A 22,868-nucleotide genomic window follows, 5' to 3' on the forward strand; every position below is an offset into this window, starting at 1 on the left:
GGGGCCCCCGGAGGGGATCGCTGGACGCCAATCGGTCCCGAACCAGCGGGTTGGCGGATTGTTTTGGAAGCTAGGGAGCTTTCTTTCTTTCCAAGCAAGTCAAGTAAGCCATGTCGGATCACTTTACATATCTAGCCAACCTTACCAGCCCTGAGCCCTGTTCCTGTCTCACCGCCATCTGTTTGTCACGGTCACGGCCACGGTCACGGCCACGGCGTGTCTGCTAGGTAGGACTGAGTGGACAGGTTAGACGGCTCCTTGAATTGGCTGTGGCAGTGAAACTCCCCTCCCCCCCTCCCCACCCCCTTCAGCAAGCCCGCCCACCCGCTGCTGACCGAATCTGCACTGGCAGAGGTCTCGTTGGATGCTTCCTGTCCAACGCGCGCGATTGTATCTGGGGAAATTGTCACTCGTCTCACATCACCGAACACTCACTTCCAATCCCGGAATTGCACGGCACAAAGCCGGCTACACGACAGTCCTGCGACGTTTCTCATCATCCGCCACGTCCGCCTCAGGTCACCCATTGCTTCACCTCAGACGCCTTCCGCTCTTGCTCAGGCCTACACCTGCCTCGCCACATACTGCAACTGCACGCCGCAGCATCACAGCCTCCATAAATCCTTCGCCCATCATGGTCGAACAGCTAGGAAGAAGTGTCGAAGGGAGACAGCGGATTGAGGATCTGGAGAGACCGCAACTGGATGACCGCTCATATCGCATCTTCACTCTCCAGAATCAGCTCGAAGTACTCCTCATACACGAGGCCGGGACAGACAAGGCCAGCGCGGCATTGGATGTCAATGTGGGCAGCTTCAGCGATGCGCCTGACATGCCGGGTATTGCGCATGCCGTCGAGCACCTGCTGTTCATGGGAACCGAGAAATACCCCGAAGAAAACGCGTACAACAAATATCTGACGAGTCACGGTGGTTACTCGAATGCCTTCACCGCCGCCACTTCCACCAACTATTACTTCGAGTTGTCCTATCCATCCACTGCCAACAGCAAGCCGCCTTCGCCAACACCATCAGTTACCCAACTGCCAGAGTCCAAGGAGAAGTCACCGCTGTGGGGTGGACTGGACCGATTTGGCCAGTTCTTCATCAGTCCACTCTTCCTCGAAGACACGGTGGACCGCGAACTAAAGGCCGTGGACTCGGAAAACAAGAAGAACCTACAAAACGACACATGGCGCTTACATCAACTTAACAAGGCCTTGGCGAACCCAAATCATCCCTATAATCACTTCTCCACTGGGAGCTACAAGACCTTACATGATGATCCAATTGCACGTGGCGTCAAGATTCGCGACGAATTCATCAAGTTCTACTCGACACACTACTCAGCCAACCGGATGAAGCTGGTGGTGTTGGGTCGTGAAAGCTTAGATACGCTTGAGGAATGGGTCGAAGAAATCTTTGCCAAAGTGCCAAACAAAGATCTAGAGCTCCTCCGTTGGGACATACCAGTCTACACCGAAAATGAGCTCCTGACACAGACCTTTGCCAAGCCAGTGCTGGAGTCGAGATCACTAGATATTCAATTTGCCTATCGTGACGAGGAAAACTTCTACGAATCCCACCCTTCTAGATATCTGAGTCACTTGATCGGTCACGAAGGCCCTGGCAGCATTCTGGCCCTGATCAAGGCAAAAGGGTGGGCAAACGGTCTAGGAGCTGGAGGTTCTACGTTGTGTCCTGGTTCGGGTCTGTTCAGTATCAACGTCAAGCTGACCGAGGAGGGACTCAAAAACTACAAGGAGGTTGCAAAGTTGATCTTCCAATACATCGGCATGATCCGGGATCAGCCGCCCCAGGAATGGGTAGTGCAAGAGCAAATGAGAATCACCGAGGTAGCTTTCCGCTTCAAGCAAAAGAGTCCACCCAGCCGTACCGTAAGCGGACTGGCAGGCACCATGCAAAAACCATACGCTCGAAACCTACTCCTCAGCGGTCCAGCTACGATCCGCAAGTTTGATGCCAAGCTAATTAGCGAGGCCATGTCGTACCTGCGACCCGATAATTTCAACTTGAGAATCATCAGCCAAGAGTTCCCGGGTGGCTGGGACCAAAAGGAAAGGTGGTATGGTACAGAGTACAAGCAGGAAAGGATACCTCAAGATTTCCTCGCCGAAATCCAGGAAGCATTCGAAAGCAAGGACAGACCAGCTGAGCTGCACTTCCCTCACAAGAACGAATTCATTCCTAGTCGCCTAGACGTGGAGAAGAAGGAGGTTGAGCAGCCAGCGAAAGAACCGAAGCTGATAAGGAATGATGAGAATGTCCGCATCTGGTGGAAGAAGGACGACCAGTTTTGGGTGCCCAAGGCCAACGTGCACATTTACTTCCGAACACCAATCACAAATGTCACTGCACGCGTTGTCTTGCTGTGCACAATGTACCGCGAACTCGTCAACGATGCCTTGGTAGAGTACACATACGATGCTGATATTTCCGGTCTAGTCTACGACTTTACCAACCACGTGAGCGGCCTATCTATCACGGTAAGTGGCTACAATGATAAGTTGCATGTCTTGCTGGAGAAGGTACTGCTTCAGGTTCGCGACCTTGAAGTCCATGAGGATCGCTTCCGGATTGTCCACGACCGCATGACGCGCTCGCTGAGGAACTGGGACTATGGCCAGCCTTTTCAGCAGGTTGGAACCTATTCGCGGCAGTTCAAGAGCGAGACATCATTCTTGAACGCTGAGCTGCTCAAAGAGCTTGAGGGTGTGACAGCGCGAGATGTGCAGCAATTCTTCCCACAAATCCTGGCGCAATGTCAAATTGAAATCCTTGCACACGGAAATCTGTACAAGGAGGAAGCCTTGAAAATCACAGATCTCGTGGAACGAACCGTCAAGCCGAAAAAGCTACCTGCAAGCCAGCTGCCAATTCGACGCAACCTGATCCTACCATCCGGTAGCAACTTCATTTTCGAAAAGGAGCTCAAGGATCCAGCTAATGTCAATCACTGCATCGAGTACAGTTTGTACGTGGGACATCGCTACGATGACGCGGTCCGCGCCAAACTGCAGCTGCTTGGACAAATGACGGATGAGCCGTGCTTCAATCAGCTGCGAACCATCGAACAGCTCGGGTATGTCGTCTTCTCAGGCCCGTCGTTCCACGACGTCTGGTCCGGCTACCGTATCCTCATCCAGAGCGAAAGAGACTGCCGATACCTCGAAGGTCGCATTGAGAATTTCTTGAACACTTTTGAGGGCATGCTCAACGAGATGAGCGAGGAAGACTTTGAGAGCCATAAAAAGGCGATTATTAACAAACGTCTTGCCAAGCTAAAGAATTTGTCTTCGGAAGATGACAGATTCTGGAATCATATCTATAGTGACTCGTATGATTTCCGACAAGGTACGAGAGCACACTCGGCGGATCTCTATCTATTCTTGCTAATCCTAGAACAGCCGAGACGGACGCCGAGGTTATTGACGCGCTTACGAAGCAAGACATGGTCGATTTCTATGCTCGCTACATTTCCACATCATCCTCGCAGCGTGCAAAGCTTTCGGTACATTTGCAGGCGCAAGCCAAGGCCAAGGAGCCCTCGCTCGATGAGAAGAAGAGTGCAGCTGTGGAAGCACTCAAGATTATTCTTACAGAGCACAAGATGACACATGATGATGCCAAGCTGGACTCCCACATGACGGATGCTTCGTCGACGGATGCCATTGCGGATGCCGTTGCCAAACACCTGTTTGAAGATCTCAAGCTCGACAAGAACATTGCAGGCAAGGTACTCGACGAAGCGAAGGCTGCTATGGGCATGGCAGAATCAGGCCTGCCTGCGGAGCCCAAGGCTCTCGACGAGACGGCGGATGTGCAGCGCGTAGTGGACGCGTCGCATCCTGTGCTGATTAAAGATGTTCATGCCTGGAAGGCGAGTATGCAGCTGAGTACTGGCGTACGGCCTGTAAGGCCTCTGGAGGACTTTGTCGAGGTGGCGGAGAAGTTGTGAATGGTCATGTAGTCAGTCATGGAATAGAGACATGCTCTGTGCTCCAATAGGAACTTGATGAAAAGATAGGATGAATGTTTGTTTAGTGCTATATGCGTGTAGAATGGGTAGCGTGCGAGAATGGGTGAGCTCGATAAGATAGAATCTACGACCAAGTCTAGAGAAGCAGCCATGCAAGCTTGCTCTTGGTCTCTATCAAAGGCGCCGTGACTTGTTCTATCCAATGCAGTTGAGGACGCAGAGAGTTGAGGACGCAGAGGCGGAAGAGGGGAGACAGACAGACGATGGATTACCGGCACTGGCTAGCGCAACGGCAGTCATGCGTAAGCGAACCAGGATGGTCGGCCTTAGCGCGTACAACTACCGACGTCATCTTCAACACGACCAGACGACCACTTCAGATTCCCCATGGCATCCTGACACTGCAAAACCAACCCCAGGACGCTGCTCATCCCCAGATCGTAGACGGTCTATCTCCAATTCATCTCATCTGTCTATAAGAGAAGACAAAAAAGGCCACAACCATGCTGCGCCGCCTTCCTCCCCTTATCCGCTTCCCAGCACGCTCTTCCCTGCGCACGCAACACTACGCGACCTCGACGCCCACGCCCACCCCTCGTACAGCATCTTCGCGGCTAGCCCGGGTGAACCGCCGGCTTCCACGATTCCTCCACAAGTACACCTCTGCACTCTCGAATGCGCCTCTCACCCACATTACATCCTTCCTCATCCTGCACGAACTCACCGCCGTCATCCCGCTATTCAGTCTGGCAGCGTACTTTCACTATACGCACTGGCTTCCCCCGTGGGTTGCAGAGGGTGCTTGGGCGGCCAGGGGAGTGGAGAGGTTTGGGCGGTATTTTAGACGGAAGGGGTGGATCAGGAGCGAGGAAGCTGCCGAGGCCAAGGTGGAGGTTGAGAAGCACAACGAAGCTGTCCCGGGTGAGAATGAGGGCAAGGGTGGATGGAGAAGAGTAGACAGAGCGTGGAATATGGGCGAGGGGGGAGTGAGGCTGGTGGTTGAGTTTGCGACGGCCTATGCGATTACCAAGATGTTTCTGGTGCCGCGAATCATGTTCAGTGTATGGGCCACGCCGTGGTTTGCCAGGTGGACTGTTGTTCCTGTTTTTGGGAGACTGAGGGGGCTGTTTAGGCGGAAAGGCAAAGCATCTGGTAGCGGTGGGGCAGCAGGCACGGGGACTGTTGAGGGTGGCACAGTGCCAAAGGTGGGAACTGGGAAGAAGACATGAGAAAGGGAGCCAAGTATGGATCAGACCGTTTGCCTCTCAGTCGAGCCCCTGTTGGCCGGGGAAAAATGCCAGAGTGAGGGGCGTTTTAGACTGCCCAAAGGTGACGAGGGAGTTGGGTGTTCTTCACTTTGCTTTTGAGGTCGAAACCTGAAATGGCTGTCGAGTGGCTCTCTAGTCTTGGCACCTGCGTGGCTGGCTCAACCCGAGCACAACGATGGGCAAGGGTTGCGGCCCTGCACGGGTTCCCCAAACCACCACCTTGTTTCGCTCGAGGATCCGGAACTCAGCCCAAGGTCATCATGTGCTTCTTCGAGGACGACGAAGAGAGAAGCACGTACCGGACCAGCGTCGAGATTCGCAATGACCATGGCCATTACGAACAGCAGGTTCTTCCGCATCGTCGCACGTCATGGCGTCGGCGCCACGGCTTGGGAGGGTTGTACTACCCCGACAGATACTATCATCGCCCGCCCGCTGGCCACTTGGTCCCTGCTCTACGAAACACGATGCACAACCAGCAGACAGGAAGAAGAAGAGCAGGAGGAGGAGGAGGAGGAGGAGGAGGAGGAAGAGAATATCCCAGTGGCATCATGCCCGGAGGCTTTCAACGAGGCGTTCCCCCTGGAATCTCACTGCAGCCACTCTCACGGGCGATGGTCGTAGCTGGCCACCCCCGCCCCGCTCCTCAACGGTTGTCCCATCACTTGAGGCCCGGCCATGGCTACCAGGCCAGCAACAACAACGACAACAACAACAACAGCAACTACTACTACCAGCAGGTTCCAGCCGGTGGTCTTGCTATCATGCCAACTCAACCCGCCTTGGTAAGTCTCTTGTTTCTGCTCTTTGTTTCTTTGCTTCTGTTTCCATCTCTGTTTCCGTTTGTGTTTCCATTCCGCTCCTTCCTGCATGCCCCGCCGTCGCTGCCCTCGCAGTCCTCGCACCTGCCTCGCGCGCCTCTGCCCTGTCTCTCTCCTTCTCTCTCCTTCTCTCTCTCTCTCTCTCTCTCTCTCTCTCACTCACTCACTGTCATTGGCCCGCCCGACAGTTGGCCGATTGCTCGCCTTTCTCGTCTGCCTAGCCCAATTGATTGGCAACATGTGAGCCATCGAAGCCTTTCTAAACCTTCACCTCGCTTTCATCCTCCTCCCAACCCCTCTTCCCTCCAACCACCAACTTAACCCCCCCCCTTCTCTCCCACATTTTCGCTCGCACACATCTTGCGTCCATCTGTCTCCCCCCCCCTCCTCCTCCTCCTCCTCCTCCTCCTCCTCCTCCTCTTCCTTCATTGTGGCGCGTCAAACCAGTAAATCGCTTGCCGCCGCAATGGAGGCCTACCCCAAGCCCCGCCACAACTACATCTACACACCCCGCTATGGCCAGCGCGGTATCCTGAGCTACGCTGGCCAGCAGCAAAATGGCGCATACCCCGCCGGCATCATGCCTGGTGGCTTCAATGCCGGTGTTGGCCTTGTTGCTGGTGTAGGCGTCGGTCTAGGATATGCGGCTGGCGTCTACCAACCTGCGGTATACAACGCCCGTTCCTACTACCCTTACGCCTACAGTGCCGGCTACTACCCCGCCACACACTACCAATATCCCTCTTACGGCGGTTACTACAACGTCGGCCTCTACGGGCAGTCATATCCGCTTGCTAACTTCTACACTCCATATCAGAGGACCTACTACAACACGACGCCCACCTACGGCTATACAACCGCTCATGTCTATCCTCCTGGTCCGCACACTACCACCACCACCACATACCATGTCACCAACGCCCAAGCTCAACCCTTCCAAGCTGCCCCACAGGTGGTGAGGGAGACTCGGCCTGCCTTTGGACACAATGGCCACCCCACTCAGGGCTTCTCGCGCGAGGAGATTCAAATGGAGAATCGTCGTGTTGCAACCCTGCGTGGCGCATACGATCCGAGAAAGATACGCCCCGCCGATGCCCGTGATGACGATCCGTTCTGGTGTCGCGAGCTAAACGGCGAGTGGCACCTGAGAAGCTATTATCAGATCGAGATGGAGTGTCAGCCTGGTCGGTGGATGATGGACGCTGACATTGGCTTCTTGGTCTTCCACCGCGGCTGAAGAATCTATCCATGTCTATCTCCCATTTGGTTTGGCCAGGGCAAGACAAGGACAACGGTGAATCGTGTCAAGCGTGGTCGAGTGCGTTGTACATGACCTACGAAGATCAACAGCCTGCGACTCGATCTCGATCTACAACGAAAGATTGTGATTTCTTTTTCCATTTCCTCCCGGGCTTTTCTCTTGATGCCCGATTTGATGAAGGCGGCGTCGAGGAGTGGAATGCCAAGTTTGACAGTGCGTATACTTTCTATTGGATTTGCTGCATCATGTAAAACTGTTCTCAAGATAGCACATGCAGCCTCACAGATACAATCTTGAATTCAACTCTTCAAAAGACGGTCTTGCGTCCATGTACCCGAGGGTGTGGCAAGTGACATGTCTGTTTCAATCACCGTCAAGGTTTTGGCTGGTAGTGAGCATGCGCGAATTCACTCATCAACAGCCAGCATCCAATCCCAGAAACACGAACCGCATCTGTGAACTGGCAGCCAACGTACTAGACAAACGTGTCTCAAATCTCTCACAGATTGCAAACATGTCGAGCTGTGGACCAAGTACAAAAAGCCAGCGGCCCCGAGCTTCCAGTTTTAAACTCACCATCCTTCCTACTTCATTCCAGTAGCAAGAAAACCGTCATTGATAGTGATTTATACTATCTTACCAGCCCATACAATATGACACCGCCTTTCCCTTGTACTCCCACCCATATATCCGAAAATGACCTCGTCAGCCTTGACAGGTTGGAAATCACCATCGACTTGGGCCTGGCGAACCTTGTGGATCTCGTCAGATCGTCCGGTCGCCAAAGAATGTATGCTTTGCAGAGCGGATCAAGCGCTTCGCCAAAAGCGGGACTCAGAGGAGATGCATGCACACGAGAGTATAGAAGGCATGAGGACTTCAAGGCACATGAGGCTGAATGGGGGCGAATGGTCGAATGTTGTCACTGCAACCTTGCTCCTAATCAAGTGAACAGGACTAGGCCACCAAGAGTGGGTCCCTCTGTGAGAGAGCGGATGGAAGACTCACGGGCGAAAAGGCAAAGGGACAGAGAGGAGAGTGAAGTGCCCATGTGGTCGCCTCTTGACTTCCACGACACTCTTATGCCACAGCCCGTCTTCGATGAACCCTTTCTCTCGGACGAGCCAACCATGCCAGCTCATTTCCCGATTCCTTTCCCCCACACATCTGTCTTCGATCTCAACCTGTTAGAGTACGCAAAGCACCCCAGGCCCTCTGAGATCTGTGGCCTTTGCTTGGACACCCCCATTCAATTCGCCGGTATCCACTTTGCTCCCTTTGGCGACTTCCTCGATATCAGCATGCATTTCACAAACGATGAACTTGATCTTTTGAATGCAGATGTGTTGCAATTAGAACCAGTTAGGTCTGGACGCTGGAAAACTAGTTTGGGACCCTATGGCAAGACCCCGTGCGGACGGAGGATGTTGAGGGAGAAGGGGGTTGATTTTGATCTGAGGCGACGGAAACTTGTTGCTCCCGTTCCTCCGCAGTCATTTCCAGACATAAATATTCCGGGAGCTTCATCCCGAACTTCGAAGCCTCCATCTGCTTTGCACATCGATGTTCAGCCCCTTCCTTACGAGAGGGCTCCAGCGCAGAGTGAGCGACAAATATGCACCAAGCGTCGCGATGATCCGATCTCTCACCACAACGGGCTCGAGTTGTCCCATCAAAAGAAAAAGCAAGACGCACGTGTAGCCTCATGGAATCGTCCAGGAACCAATCACCATGGAGATTACTGCCCGATTGATTGTTACAACCAAGCAGGCGGCTATCCACCCTCACCCACCCGCTCCATCTCCCCTGTACCCCAACCTTCCGGATGCCGAACACCCTCACCTCTAACCTCCCTCGTCTCGCGATCTTCTCGCCCAGCCCCTCATCCCCGTCGCGTAACCATCTCCTCCCCGAGCTTCACCGCCAGCCATAGGGCAACGGTGGAGCCGGAGGTTCACCCCGAAGAATTCATATTCCCACTTTCGTACACTTCGACATCATTGGCCTCCCCAGGCACAAAGACGGCCAAACTCAGGCAGAGGCCCGATCATCCGACATTGAAGAAGACTTATAGCAGGGTTAAGAGTAGGAATACGGGGAAAGGCAATGGCAAGGAGAAGATGTATCAGGCGTATGCTATGGATGCGGATGATTTTGGGGAGAGTATCAGAGATGATTGGAGGGATGTATGAAATGGATGGAAGGAGGGCTGAGTACTTTTGGTTTATGGGATTGAACTCGATGGTGGTGGGGCGGGGCAGGGTTGTGTGGATTGATATTGATCTTGGTCGTGAGGTTTGACGATTTAGGGCTTCGAGGGATTCGGGATGGACTTCTTAATCCAAACTGGAGTGGCGATTGTTCACCATCATGTCTTGGTCCTGTGGCTGCAAATGCGGGGTTTTTCTGCTTATTAGGTAAAAGTCTCAATTGAACCCATAGATGCTGACATACATGGGAATGAAATCATGAAATCTGTGCATCAGACTGGGTTGAATGTACAAGACCCTTAGCTGTAGCTGCATTAATCTAGACGGGAGGGACTGATGACAACCTTGGTATGGCACACATGATGCTGGAGAGAACGAGTAGAATATGCATGATAACAATCCTCTGGATCTTGCACGTTCCGCTACGACTGTGTAGACTACTAGTACCGGCATCTACTCAAATTTCTGTCGCGTACACTAGCGATCATAGATCGTATACATAGCACTGGATGATGATCTTCGTATGGAATTACGCTAAAGCGGTACTACCAGAGAAATCTATAGGTAGACTAAAGTAGCTACCTACTACACAAGCACATACTTGTTACCAAATAACCACATGATGCGCATCGGTTTAGCAGCAATGTTAGTCATGCAGTCTTTGTCTAGCAATGAGCATGCTCACATCAGCAAACTCTCGCTTTATTGGTACAGATCCAGTCATATCGAAAATTAGCGGCAGGATGTGATGACCATTGAGAGCCAGATTGCCAAACGCACACCGAAATCTCCAAAACTTGGTACGGCATGTGATTTCGTTGCTATAAATAGGCATCGCATGCAATACAACAAGATCTCGAGAAGAGACTCCCCATAGTATCATATTAGTTATATATAGCACAGACCTAGATCAGACCACGTTCCACAAATAATAGAAAGGAATTCTAGATAGTTCTATCGGAAGAAGCATGTCGTTTCTGCTCCACGCATAATACTACCATCTGACTCACAAAAGGTCTCAACTTCGCCAGGGCTACTACCCGTTTTCCAACAAGCTACATAGAGTCCCATATCACGCGCTCCTTTGACTCACACCTAACCATTCCCCAACTGAAATATAAACTCCTCAAGTCACGCATGGATGCAGACGTGCAAGCGCCAGCCTCCCTCATACACTATTATAAGCCGGGCACCGGATCTAAACCAACATCCATGGGGATGAATCTTCTGCTGGTACAAGACTGTATATTGGAAATATATATATCCATAGATTTTAAGCTATACACAGGCCCATTCCGTACATTAAGGAGATTGATAGGGGCTTATGTCGCTCCAGCTTTAGTGCACAAGCAAAGTGAGTTTGGTAGTAGCGCGCATTACTATATAGTCTATCCACTCTATCTATTAGGCTTACTGAATTATAGCGACCGCCTGCTGCTGGACTTGAGGGAGTGAATGGGAGGTACTATGCCCAGTCATTGGTTTTAAAGAATTGGAAGAGATGGAACTCTGGAAGCGGAAGCGGTGCAGTACGGTTTGAGGAAGCCAGCGATCAGATCTGGAACTATATGCAGGGTGGAAGAAGGGTACAAAAGAGCCTGGGACATACTAGAAAAAAGTGATGGTGTAGAAGAAGAACGTCAAAGTTTGGTTCAAGAGGCTGGTACCGGAGAAGAGCCAAAGACTCAGTCCCATCATACGCAAGCAGCCCTAGTAGATTCAAAAATGTTGGGCTGAGAAGCAGCCGAGGAGGCTAGATTGCGAGATGAATACAACTTGGTCATTTGAGATAGTCTAGTGTCGTGAGTCAGAAGATTCAGCGAGCCAAAGTATGGTTGATTACAAAGAGTCACTTAGCCCTGCATATTCATTAATATCTAAATTCTTGTAAGTTTCTATTGAAATCCCTCTGTTCCTTCTTCCCTCTAACAAGAAGATATACACACAGACACAGACAAGTACACACCAACACTCACACTCTCACTCACATTCACACTCACATTCACATTTATACTCAAACTCACAATCACACCAAAACCAAAACCAAAACCAACACGGGTACAAACATTACACACACATGCACACAAAAAGCCTTAGATACATCATCACCAAGCTCCAAATGTCCAACATCACCACATCAGAGCTCGACGCTCTCTTCAACGACGATATCAACATGGTGGACGCAACACCAGTCGAGCCAGAAACCCCAACATATCCGCTCACGACATTCCACCCATTTTGCATGCTCCCACCCGAGCTCCGCAATCAAGTCTACAATGACTACATGGAAGACTATTACACATCAAATCCTCTCCGCATCAACGCTCATGGCCTCCTCCGCGCTCCGCCTCTCATCAACACCAGCCACAGCATCCGCCAAGAGACAAACGGCTACATGGCCTCGAAAATACTTCAAAACATTGAAAAGAAAGATCTACGCATCGAAGCGCAAGTTCTCTCTTACAACCCGACGCCCCTCCGCACCACCATCAGCGCCCTTGGCACAAAATTGTCCGTGCCAGAGGAAAAGTTCAACATGTCCACGACTGTGACCTTTGTCGGCCCATTCAACTATGAAAACATAATCAGCTGGATATCCAGTCCAAGATACGATTTCTTCAAAGAAAGACCACTCCAGTCAGCTGATTTACGAGCCTATGAGTCGTCAGAAGTCGGCATGTTCACAGGACCGCTGAGCTTGGCTTTCGCGGTAGACCAAATGCGCTACCTTGAGTCATTTGCGCCAGCCGCTTGGCGCTACATGGCCACCGAATTCCTGGTGACGGCTGGCCAAGTGGGATATACATGTGCACGTTCCTACGAGGGAAGACAGGAGCAGAAACAGGCCGTGTTTGAGGTGGTGGCACGTTGGCATTATGAGATGAGGTTGGATCTTGCGCAGTCGGGCAAGAAGAGGATGACAATGAGGCAGCTGAAAGAAGTGAGAAAGAGGCATGCGGATATGGCGAATGCGGTCTATGCGTTCTGGGTGCAATGTGTTCGTGTTCTGATGGAGTGAGAGCAAGTCCCTGGGCGGCGGGGTGCGCTTGGTGTTACCCTAGCAGTGCTGTGATGAGAATGTCATGTAAACATTAAAATATTCGACGTGCAAACTTCCCCCAAACAGAATGAAGCGCAAATACAACTGCTCGACCTTAAGTACAGGGCATAGGCAGTCCCTCGTTTACCCCAAGAAGCGAGAATGCATCCGTTGACCATGACCATACTTTCGCCTACTCAGCATGCGCCCGATCCCCTCTCGGACCACTCATCCCAATCTCAAAATCCTCTCTAATTCTAGACAATACACTCTGCTCCTCATCATCGCCAAATTCCTCCTCACTATTGTCACTAATAGCAGTACCACCTAGATGCTCCGTCTCATCTTCATCTCGCTCCTCCTCACCCTCCGAATCGTCCGAATCGTCATCGTCCTCTTTGTCGTCCCGCGGGTCGTGCCCAAGCTCTGGCTTCACCTTTCGTTCAAAGTCCTGGGCATGTGCATCGCGGAAAATATCGCCGACATGGGTGAAAGCGCGCTGTAATGGAGACGGTTTGAAGTCCTCTTGAAGGGCGAAACGTTGGCGTGTGGACGAGGTTTGGCGTTCGAGATCTGCACCGGTACTTGTGGCGGGATGGGGTAGGCCAGGAGGGAGGCCAGACGGTACGTCCGGTGTACGTGGACGATCTTCGTCAGGCTGCTCCCCGTTGATTCTCTGGCCTCGGAGGCTTCCGCCACTGTAGCCCGTTTGTTCGGGAGTGGTAGACATGTAGTATGGTAAGGGAGCATCTCTGCTTGCGCGGAACCGACCGACATTTGTGCAGTGTTCGTTCTCGACGCGAAATAGGGACCACACTCCTCGCCTAAAGATTTCAAGTAGAGAGACACAGAATGATGTCACGGCCGAATGCTGGAGCTGGAGCGGTATAATCGTGTAGAGTACCCAGTTGAAGCGAAGGATGGGATCCATAATCATGGCTCCATAGTACCACCAAACCTTCTTATAGGCCAACTCTTTCCGCAGAAAGCGGTGTTTTGCGTGTGGATCGCCCAGTGACCAGTCAAACATGATGTCCCAAATGGAAGTATAAATGCCATTGATCGTTGCAAAGGTGATGAAAGCGGCCTTTGTTGCTGGTTTCTGATCCTGACGATAGATGCTCAAGCTTACATAAAACATTATGGTGGCCATATACTTCCCGCAATTGAGCAGATGCGGGAATTTGTTGCCAGTGTCCCAGTAACGGCGCATACACTGTAGTGCACGCCATATACCTGGCAGTGTGGTCAAAAAGCCCAAGACCCGTAGGTGCGAGGAGTTGCACTGAGGCGGATCAGTCCATCCCTGGGCGTAGAGGCAGAAGAATAGCGCAATGTTCTTATACGAGGTTAGCTGCAGTTTCATGATCAAAAGTGCGACAGACTCACGCCCATGCTGTATGTCAAGGAACAAAACATGTCGCCAAGGTAAAAATCTCGCCATTCAACCGGATAAATACCAGCGAGTACTAATCGCCACTGCAACTTATTTAGCATTCAGCCTGCTGTTAGGGAAAGCAAAACTTACCAGAGAATACAGAAGCCACATGCGTGTTCGAAAGTAATAGATCTTCATCGGATTACACAAAATGGAGACAGCAATTCCAATCAAAATCACGGGATAGTACAGGTACATCCGCTCTCCTCCGACCCGATTAAAGTTAATTTGCATGAAAAGGCCCAACAAGAAGAAGCACCAGCAAGGTAACTGAAGCCTATTAGCATCTAGTATTCTCAGGAAGCCGGAGTACTGACCTCAGCAAGCTGTCTCCAGTCAAGATAATGACGAGTATCGTATTCGAAGATAAAGACGTAATTGATCTTGTTATCGTGCCAAATGCGGCACGCCAAGCAGAAGAGAAGGAGAAGGAAGTTGATGAGAAAGTATCCGGCATAGATCTGCATTGATTAGTACAGCCACAACTCATCTTCCGCGCAACTGACCTGCAATAGATAGCTAGTATTCATTGCCAATGTGCTGCTCTCTGGATGGTCCAGATCTGTAATACTGGTCGCTTGAATGAGGCCCTGAACTCCAAGGATAAGACCGGCAGTCAGCAAGATGCCGTTATGAAACGTATTGTCTGTATAGTCTCCTGCACGCGCGACCTTGATGCGCAGCTTTCCAATGGCGACTTTGTGGTTTCCACGCTCGAAGTACCTCGCATAGAGGTCCTCGGCCACTCGAATATGCCCTTCTATGATCTCGCTGTTGACGAACCACGCCTTATTGACCTTCTCATTCATGTAACGCGACGAAGGACGGGCGTTGACAGTCTTGTCGTACTTTTTGTTAATCTTGCGAAAAGCCGTCCGGTTTAACAAGGCGTACGATTTGAGTAGCTCCAGCCCACGATAATACTCTTGGAGAGCGACTTTGAGCTTTCGTTTTGCGGTTCGGTAAGGCACATCAGGTAGTTCTGGGCGACGAGAAAAATCACGTCGATCATCGAGATGATCTTTGGGTTGCAATGCGGCAGGTGTTGCAAGCTGTGTGATGTTCTTTGTGCTTTTACCATACTTGCCGGCGTTGATGGCATCCAGTGCAGCATCAATCGGGTTTAACCACGATTCTTTCATTGTACCATTGTCTGCTTTGGGGTTCTGAGCTGTTTCGTCGGCCGAGCTGGCTTGTCCATCCTTCAGCAATTGATGGCCCTCCTGTTTCTTGCCGCTCTTCTGTTTGATCTTGGCAGTCTGACGTTGGATGACCTCGTCGATACGCCGATCTCGCATAATGTGAAGCTGGTCTCTCAGTATGAAGAGACGTTGTGTAGCTTCATCTTCCTTTTGCTTGTAAAAAGTTTCTATCTTGTCCAACTCGGCGTCGAGAAAATTGAAGAACTCGGCCTGTCGAAAATCGAGATCGCGATACGCTTCCAGAGGAACATCGCCCGGGCTCCGAGGAGGTGATTTGTTACTCATGGAGAACAAGCGTCGGCGTGCAGGTCGTGACCTGGTCTGAGTAATGGGTCCTGGCAACGAATTGACGCGCTTCGGAGAGAACACAGTCTTGTATCTGTCAGGCAGAGAGATATGCTTCTTCTTATTAGGAGACTTTGTCCTGCCCACCTCAAAGGCATTATCCGTCTCTGTGTCTGCGGGGGGCAATGCAACTGTTGTATGCTTGGTTGGAGAGGCGGGAGCTGGTCCGACGCGTGGAGAGACATTCTCGGGATCAAGGGCTGCACCAGGGAGCTTCAACGATGGTGGTGCTTTGCTATTTCCATCCGAAGCCGCCCGATCACGGTTGCGCGGGCTCGCAAAGAAACTGCCATAGCTGGTGGCCTGTCTATGCGCCAGCGGCTGCTCTTCGGGTGAGCGCCCGGGTTGGCTGTCACTGGGCTGCTGCTGCTGCTGTTGTTGTTGTTCTTGTTGACTGTTGCGACTGTTGGTGATGGCGAGCGTCCTCAGATCCTCGGGGTTCCTCGTGCTGCCCGTCTCTCCCTGTCTAGCGTGGTCGCGGTTCAGATAGGAGTATTTGGGAGCGATGTCGAAGGGGGAAGGCAGGATGTTGGTGCCGCGGCGGCGAAGGCGCGGTGTCGAGTCTACATTGCGCAGCGCCCGGCCGATCGCTTTGACTTTCTTCTTGCCCGTCTTACGAGGCCGTCAGCAAATGCGTAACTATAGGTACATACTACTGAAGGGCTAGAGAGCAACCGGCGCACCTTGTAGTCTAGATACTTGAGCCGCCACTCGGGCACGAGATCGCGTTCTAGTTCTCTATTGCCAGTCAGTACATGTGCGAGACGGACGGCTGCGAACGAGTCTTTACTTGGCGAATTTCATATCGATACTGTAGACGCCCCGAGACGTCCATCCATGCAGGGAAAAGATGGACGGGTATTGGCTATCTTCACGGGACAGTCGCACACACGGATGCGAGAAGACACAGGATGCGGCCTCGCTCAGCGCGTTCAACGAAAAGCCGCGCCCAGATGCGCGCTCGGGAGAGGGCGCAAGACTGCGACTGTGTTTGTTCCAGCAATCTATTCGTTATGAGATGCGGGTTGTGATGGATGAGTTGTTCGCCGATCAGGGATTGGCCCACTTGGCGACGACCAATCCGACGTCATAAATTATAATTCTAGGCCCCTTGTTTCACGCACGTGATGTCGCGTCCACGTGCATTCACCAAGGCTGAGATGGACATTCATCATTCATGTAGGTACACGAGAGCACGGCGTCTTGATTACACTGTATTGGTCTACGAAACATCTGATGCATCTGGCATCGCCTTCAGCCAGCCCTACTGCACGGTGTTGGTATGCGTGCGGCCGGCTTCACTACCATCTGCGTCTTTCAAAGTGCTGGGGGGGACCGTACTGGTTGGGATCATACTGGTCGGCTGACTGGTTGTTGATGTAATGCTCGTCGTACATCTGCTCGGCGTTCTGCCTTGCCTGACGCTTTGTCCTCTCTCTGTCGAACCAGTCTTCACCCTTGGTTTCCTTGTAAAGGTCAGAACCTGGTTCGGACGAGGCCAAGGGCTTACCGTATCATACCGCAAGCTTATCGACTTCGGCGCCCGCAAATCCGGCGAGCAGCTCCTTGGCGAACTGGTGGGACACTGGCTTGCCTGTAGCCATTGTCAGTGAATGATACGGAGCCTTCGAATAGCACGACACAGCCTACCTTCAGCGCGCTGGTGGTCCTCGAAAGCCTTGAAGCCAGCAAAGGCGGCCCCTCCAGCAAGGATTTCGTGGCCTAGACTGCCCTTGTTTTCCTCGAACTGGTCATTCTCGTACACCTGCTGGTAGTTGTCCTCGTGTTTGTCTGTAATTATGAATTAGTCTGTCTCTCGAGGGGAAGCCGGAATCCGCACCCCAAAAACCCATGATGAAGATGTTCTATTCAAGAATGAGGACTGAGAGTCATGTAGTAGTACTCGAGGCTATCGGGACACATGGGAACTGGCGGACGTTAAGTATTCGTCGTTCCAACTTCCGCCTAAGTCAACCTGGATGCGTTATTGGCCATCCCAGCACCCAATCGCGCGTACCGTAGGTAGTCTGCCCTTTAGACAGATCACTCTACTGGCGCCTGTCATGTCGAGGTGTCTCCCTAAACCGCTCAGCTGCATAGTCAGCATTTGTGGCACACCATCCGGGGTAGTGTCGTGTTTTCTGGATTTGTGATTGCACCTCAATACGCATCGGGGAGCCTGGGTGACGGTATCATTGGGCACAGCTTACAGATCGAGACGCGTGAGAGCATAATCAAGGTTCTGATGCAGTTTAGAAGCTTGCGTCACGCGGGGGGCCGGATGGGGATCCGATGGAGCAAATGACAAAGCTAAACAAGCTTTGCTTGGTAAAGCTTAGTTACCCGCAGCCTTTTATCATCTTCCTGAAGACATCTTTAGTAATGTATTTACAACTAAAAGAACATCAACCCGGCCCCTTCTTCCACAGTTATATAACATTTACATCCAAATAAACCAAAACAAAAGGCTTTGGATCCTAGTAGCAGGAACACCTGTCATCTTTGAAGGAGCTTGTTTATCGAAGGGGACAAGTCGCGACACGTAAGCGACTGGCATGCCTACTATCATTAGGCTATCACGCGCGTGGCGGAATGCTGTTCCCCATGGTTTCACCACGACATCGCACATCACCAATGTGTAGTACCTACTCCTAGGATCTAATCCGTTAAACCCTACAACCACAACCATGCCTGGCCGACTGCCCTCAAGTGCCGATTTCCCATCCTCTGCGAAGTTGACCATCACGCCACGTGAGTCTCGTCTAAATTGCTTAGGATTCGCGTCACGAACCTGGCTAAATAACACCAACAGCGCCCACTCCACAACCGCCCACCAACGTTTTGATCCTGTTGCACGGCCTTGGCGACACGAATGCGTCCTTTACAAGACTGGGACAACAACTAAATCTGCCAGAGACAGTATGCATCGCTGTACAAGCACCCGCCCCACTGCCATTCGATCTCGGCGGTTTTCATTGGGGTGATGACATGATATTCGATCAGAAGACGGGTGAAATGGACATGGACACTGGGTTCAAGGCGTCTATGCGACTCGTCCTGGACAGTGTGATTCGCGAGGGGCTGATGAAGAAGTGTGGCTACAAAGCGCGTGAGATGATCCTCTTTGGCTTTGCGCAAGGCGGCATGGTTGGCCTACAAGCAGCGGCAGAGCTTGATGGCGAAGAGCTGGGCGGGGTCATAAGCATAGGAGGCACTCTGCCACTGTCCTTGTCCGTGAAAGCACAGGAAAAGAAGAGCAAGACTCCGGTTCTGGTATGCAAGGCATCCAGAAACTCGGCAGTCACCGACGGCTCCGTGTCGAGAATCAAGGGCGTCTTCGAATACGTAGAGATCAAGGAATGGGCTAAAAGGGGTGACGGCATGGCGAGTAACCGCGAGGAAATGATGCCAATCATGCAATTCTTCGCCCGCCGGTTGCGAAGCACTCGAGGCGTCCCCGCAGGCAGTGTTGAGTTGACATGAGGAACCGTTGGGTTTTCTAGAAAATGAGGACCATTTCAATGATGCACACTGGGGTCAGACTGCGGCCGACGAAGCCATGGACAGTCGGCCCCTAATTCGATACCTAATCGACGACGACGACGACAACAACAACATGAGGGAGGGTCAATCAGAGAAGAGGGAGGACTGGCCACCAGTCATGTTGGAGCTGACGGTAGGTACTGCCTACGGGTACTGTCTATTCGAGAAGAAAGAAACGAAGCTTGTCGCCGTGCGTGAATTTGTCTCCCCTCATTTGTCCCGAGTCCTTTGATGGACAGCTGGGCATCCCCAAATGCTGGCGGGGCATCCGAGGGGATGTGCACGTGCATACCATACTGTATGTAGGTTAGGCAGGCATGCCACATGGCCCATGGCCTGTGCGCCCCCCTTGCGTCACCACCTTTGGTTTTCCGTTTTGATGCATACGTACTGTGACTGTATACTATGTACTCCACTTCCACTTCGACTTTCCACCATTGTGTTTCTCACCGCTACATCGGAGCAGGATGGCGGGACCGAGAAAGTCCCTCTGTGGATTTCTTACCCAGGCCAGAGCCGCTTTGCGAGGTGCTATCGACTCTAGCCAGAACGTGACGCTTGTCATTGGCAATGAGTCGGCCGGTGAGGGCAGCGGTGACTCTGGATTCGTCCGAGGCTGATAAGTGGCAGACCTTGATTCGATGTCCTGTTCCCTACTTTATGCCTACCTACGGTCCATGTCACCGCCCAAGAATGCCTTTAGTCCCCTCTATATACCGATCACCAATATTCCCGCGTCCGACGTCCAGTTGCGACCCGAGTATCTAGCGGTGTTGAGACATGCCAACGTGGAAGCTAAGCAGCTCATCACGCTGGATGACCTGCCGGCTCCGGAGGACATGCAATCTCGTCTCAGGCCTGAGAAGACGAAATGGATTCTTGTGGATCACAACCAATTACAAGGCCAGCTGGGCAAAATCTATTCACATCGCGTAGCGGGAGTCATCGATCACCATGATGACGAAGGCAGCGTGCCGAGGGATACCGGTGATGAGCCGCGGATCCTTGAGAAATCGGGTAGCTGCACCAGTCTGATTGCCAACTATTGTCGGCCTGCATGGGACCAGCTCTCCGGGTCTGCAATGTCTTCAGGTGCAGAACCGGGTCCAGAAGAGAGTAGTCGCTCTAGTGATGCAGATGCGGCCTCTGTGAAGCAGTGGGATGCGGATGTGGCCAAACTAGGCCTCGCAAGCATACTCATTGACACGGCCAAGCTTGAGGACAAGAGCAAGACGACGAAACATGACGTTGCAGCCGTCGAGTATCTCGAGGCCAAGGTGATGCTTTGTCCGCAGCTTGCGGCAACCTATGATCGTAGAAGCTTTTACGAGGAGATCGACGCTGCAAAGAAGGACATGGGCGCAATGGCACTGCAAGACATACTTCGGAAGGATTACAAGCAGTGGGATCAGCAGGGGTTGAAGTTGGGAGTGAGCTCGGTGGTCAAGCCGATTGCATTCCTGCAGCAAAAGGCTGGTGAGGAAGAAGGGCAAGGAGGAGGAGGAGGCGTTGGGGCGGAGAAGGCGTTGCTGGGTGGGGTGGAGAAGTTTTGCAGAGAACGTGGGCTGGACGTGTACAGCGTGATGACGACGTCGACATCGTCCGAGGGCAAGTTCCAGAGGGAGCTGCTGGTGTGGGGGTTTGGGGAAAGTGGTGTCAGGGCGGCTAAGGGGTTTGCGAGGCAGGCCGAAGAGGAGTTGGGGCTGTCCACATGGGATGGACCCAGCGACGTGGCCGAGGGGAGTCTAGGCAAGGAGCAGTGGAGAAAGGTGTGGTGGCAAGGAGAGGTGCAGCACAGTCGGAAACGTGTCGCGCCTTTGCTCCGGGCAGCCATGGGCAATGGGCAGCAAGTTGTAGAGTAGGGTAGGGTAGGATAGGATAGAGCAGAGTAAGAGCCTGTGGGCCTGTCGAGGAGATGGGCGATGTGGAGTCGTAGATGGGGGATGATTGGGATGGATTGTACATTTGATAGTCTATAGACAGATACCCGGTTGAGCGTAGATGGGTAGGTGCAAGTAGACTATGTAGTGCCAGCTAGGTTTAGGTAGAATCTAGATGGGTAGATGGGACATGGTATGTACTCTGGGTATGTAGGACTGGTTGGTAGAGTTGTAGTAGTGCACTGGCAGAGCAGAGCAAGCACCGTACTGTACCATGGAGGACGGCGGGGAGACAGGAGAAGGTGCCAAGGCCGGCACATGGATCACCTGGGCACTTGCACTGGACCCGACCCAGCTCTGGAGGTGCCGCCCAGCGAGCTCAGCACCCGAGCAGTCGAGCTTGAGAACAGCTAGACGTGGGCTATGGCCATGAGCATTCCCCAACCGTGTGCAGACTGGGATGGGTCGAGAGGACGAGGAGAGGTGCAGGAATATGGGTGGAGTTACTGGAGTGTGTGCAAGCAGGAGAGAGGGTGGGTAGGCATTGTACATGGTCTAGTTGGTCGTGCGAGGTGCAGGGGTTGAGGGTGCAGACATGGCATACATGGGAGGGTGGCAGGGAGCCAGTCTAGTACTGTGTACATACATGAGTAGGTAGTAAGTAGGTAGGGTAAGTAGGTAGTGGATGCAAGGCAAAGCCGTGGGAAAACAGCGGTTCACCGAGCGAGAGGTGGGGAGGGGTGGAGTGACAGAGAGTGGAGGAAGTAGAGAGGGAAGAGGGGTTATCCATGTCGTCTTGTGTTGGACAGCAAGATTGGGGCTGGCTGGCTGGCTGGAGTAGGAGTAAAGTAGGGTAGACTGTAACTGTCACTGCGAGTGGATTGAGAGATGAATGGGTGAATGAATGAAAGAAAGAATGAATGAATGAATGAATGAATGAATGAATGAATGGATGGGATGGGATGGGCGGCCATTTTCTTGGCGGCGGGCTGCCAACACATCAAGCGCAGGTGCAGGTGCAGGGAAGGGGCATGCAGGCGACAGGCGACCCAGACAAGTCGACCACTGGACAAGAGTCACGTAGGTGTACTCCTAGGCTACCGAGGGCGGGTATCGGTAGTAGCTACGGATGATGGGACACGACGAGCATGAGATTTGTGCAGATCAACGGCTATGTATGGCTGTGGTTGATGTTCGAGTTTGGTGATACAACATTCAAACAGCAGGGGGAGAGAGAGAGAGAGAGAGACGATGAGGATGAGGATGGAAACAAATGAAAATGAGAGAGAGAGAGAGACAGGCATGACCGTGGCAACGACAAAAAAACAACGGCGGTGGCGACGCGATGCGATGCGATGCGATCAAGAAGGATGATGCGCTGTCCAGTCGTCCGTCTAGAGTATGTATGGGCCCCCAGTCTTGTCTTTACTTAGCGTAGTAGTGTAGTGTAGTGCAGTGCTATGTATACATGAATGCAAGTAAGAGTACCTAACATGAAGGTAGAGTCTAAGTCGGTAGTGCTAGGAACCTCTCTGTGCATACTCCAACAAAATCCGATGGTGCTATGTGTACATGTCCAGGTGATAGTGACTGTAGGTACTATGTAGGCACTCTTTTGGGGTACAAGCCGTATGATGATGATGATGATGATGATGTACGACGACGACGACGATGAGGATGAGGATGATCTTGAAGGCCTAGAACAAGTCATCTCAAGTGACATGGTAGCTACTTACTGGCTACCTCTGGTCGTGGCACTCGTAGGTACACACACTGTACAGGAGGTACACCTGCAGTAGGTACCGCGTAGGTAGAGGTACAGGTACGTGTACATGCTGTACATGGTACATGGTACATGGTA

At 52.2% G+C, this 22,868-nt stretch overlaps 8 protein-coding genes across 8 annotated transcripts; 7 read left to right on the forward strand and 1 right to left on the reverse strand.

Annotated features, from left to right (window-relative positions):
* The first annotated feature begins 83 nt into the window (after nucleotides 1-83).
* Nucleotides 84-4,135, forward strand: IAQ61_011109 (uncharacterized protein). Its single transcript, XM_003843598.2, has 2 exons — nucleotides 84-3,374; nucleotides 3,428-4,135. The coding sequence occupies exons 1-2, from the start codon at nucleotides 365-367 to the stop codon at nucleotides 3,976-3,978; spliced, it is 3,561 nt and encodes a 1,186-aa protein (XP_003843646.2). The 5' UTR covers nucleotides 84-364; the 3' UTR covers nucleotides 3,979-4,135.
* Nucleotides 4,136-4,502: 367 nt separating this feature from the next.
* IAQ61_011110 (uncharacterized protein) lies at nucleotides 4,503-5,228 on the forward strand (the record flags this gene model as incomplete). The annotated part of the gene is made up of 1 exon (XM_003843599.1): nucleotides 4,503-5,228. One exon carries the CDS (start codon nucleotides 4,503-4,505, stop codon nucleotides 5,226-5,228), a length of 726 nt encoding a protein of 241 aa, XP_003843647.1.
* A 152-nt stretch (nucleotides 5,229-5,380) lies between these two features.
* On the forward strand, nucleotides 5,381-7,325 carry IAQ61_011111 (uncharacterized protein; the record flags this gene model as incomplete). The annotated part of the gene is made up of 2 exons (XM_066099056.1): nucleotides 5,381-6,090; nucleotides 6,536-7,325. The coding sequence occupies 2 exons, from the start codon at nucleotides 5,381-5,383 to the stop codon at nucleotides 7,323-7,325; spliced, it is 1,500 nt and encodes a 499-aa protein (XP_065950575.1).
* A 1,073-nt stretch (nucleotides 7,326-8,398) lies between these two features.
* IAQ61_011112 (uncharacterized protein) lies at nucleotides 8,399-9,541 on the forward strand (the record flags this gene model as incomplete). Its single annotated transcript, XM_003843603.2, has 1 exon — nucleotides 8,399-9,541. One exon carries the CDS (start codon nucleotides 8,399-8,401, stop codon nucleotides 9,539-9,541), a length of 1,143 nt encoding a protein of 380 aa, XP_003843651.2.
* A 2,095-nt stretch (nucleotides 9,542-11,636) lies between these two features.
* Nucleotides 11,637-12,578, forward strand: IAQ61_011113 (uncharacterized protein; the record flags this gene model as incomplete). The annotated part of the gene is made up of 1 exon (XM_003843605.2): nucleotides 11,637-12,578. The coding sequence occupies one exon, from the start codon at nucleotides 11,637-11,639 to the stop codon at nucleotides 12,576-12,578; it is 942 nt and encodes a 313-aa protein (XP_003843653.2).
* A 214-nt stretch (nucleotides 12,579-12,792) lies between these two features.
* IAQ61_011114 (uncharacterized protein) lies at nucleotides 12,793-17,682 on the reverse strand (the record flags this gene model as incomplete). The annotated part of the gene is made up of 13 exons (XM_066099057.1): nucleotides 12,793-13,938; nucleotides 13,989-14,078; nucleotides 14,128-14,307; nucleotides 14,355-14,498; nucleotides 14,544-16,196; nucleotides 16,268-16,322; nucleotides 16,375-16,569; nucleotides 16,941-17,050; nucleotides 17,105-17,178; nucleotides 17,235-17,375; nucleotides 17,425-17,449; nucleotides 17,504-17,542; nucleotides 17,602-17,682. The coding sequence occupies 13 exons, from the start codon at nucleotides 17,680-17,682 to the stop codon at nucleotides 12,793-12,795; spliced, it is 3,933 nt and encodes a 1,310-aa protein (XP_065950576.1).
* Nucleotides 17,683-18,271: 589 nt separating this feature from the next.
* Nucleotides 18,272-19,067, forward strand: IAQ61_011115 (uncharacterized protein; the record flags this gene model as incomplete). The annotated part of the gene is made up of 2 exons (XM_003843608.2): nucleotides 18,272-18,335; nucleotides 18,397-19,067. The coding sequence occupies 2 exons, from the start codon at nucleotides 18,272-18,274 to the stop codon at nucleotides 19,065-19,067; spliced, it is 735 nt and encodes a 244-aa protein (XP_003843656.2).
* Nucleotides 19,068-19,594: 527 nt separating this feature from the next.
* IAQ61_011116 (uncharacterized protein) lies at nucleotides 19,595-20,989 on the forward strand (the record flags this gene model as incomplete). Its single annotated transcript, XM_003843610.1, has 2 exons — nucleotides 19,595-19,709; nucleotides 19,758-20,989. The coding sequence occupies 2 exons, from the start codon at nucleotides 19,595-19,597 to the stop codon at nucleotides 20,987-20,989; spliced, it is 1,347 nt and encodes a 448-aa protein (XP_003843658.1).
* Between the last annotated feature and the right edge of the window lie 1,879 nt (nucleotides 20,990-22,868).

The sequence above is a fragment of the Plenodomus lingam genome, assembly GCF_022343315.1.
Source record: "Plenodomus lingam strain CAN1 chromosome Unknown scaffold_20, whole genome shotgun sequence".
Classification (NCBI taxonomy): Eukaryota; Fungi; Ascomycota; class Dothideomycetes; order Pleosporales; family Leptosphaeriaceae; genus Plenodomus; species Plenodomus lingam.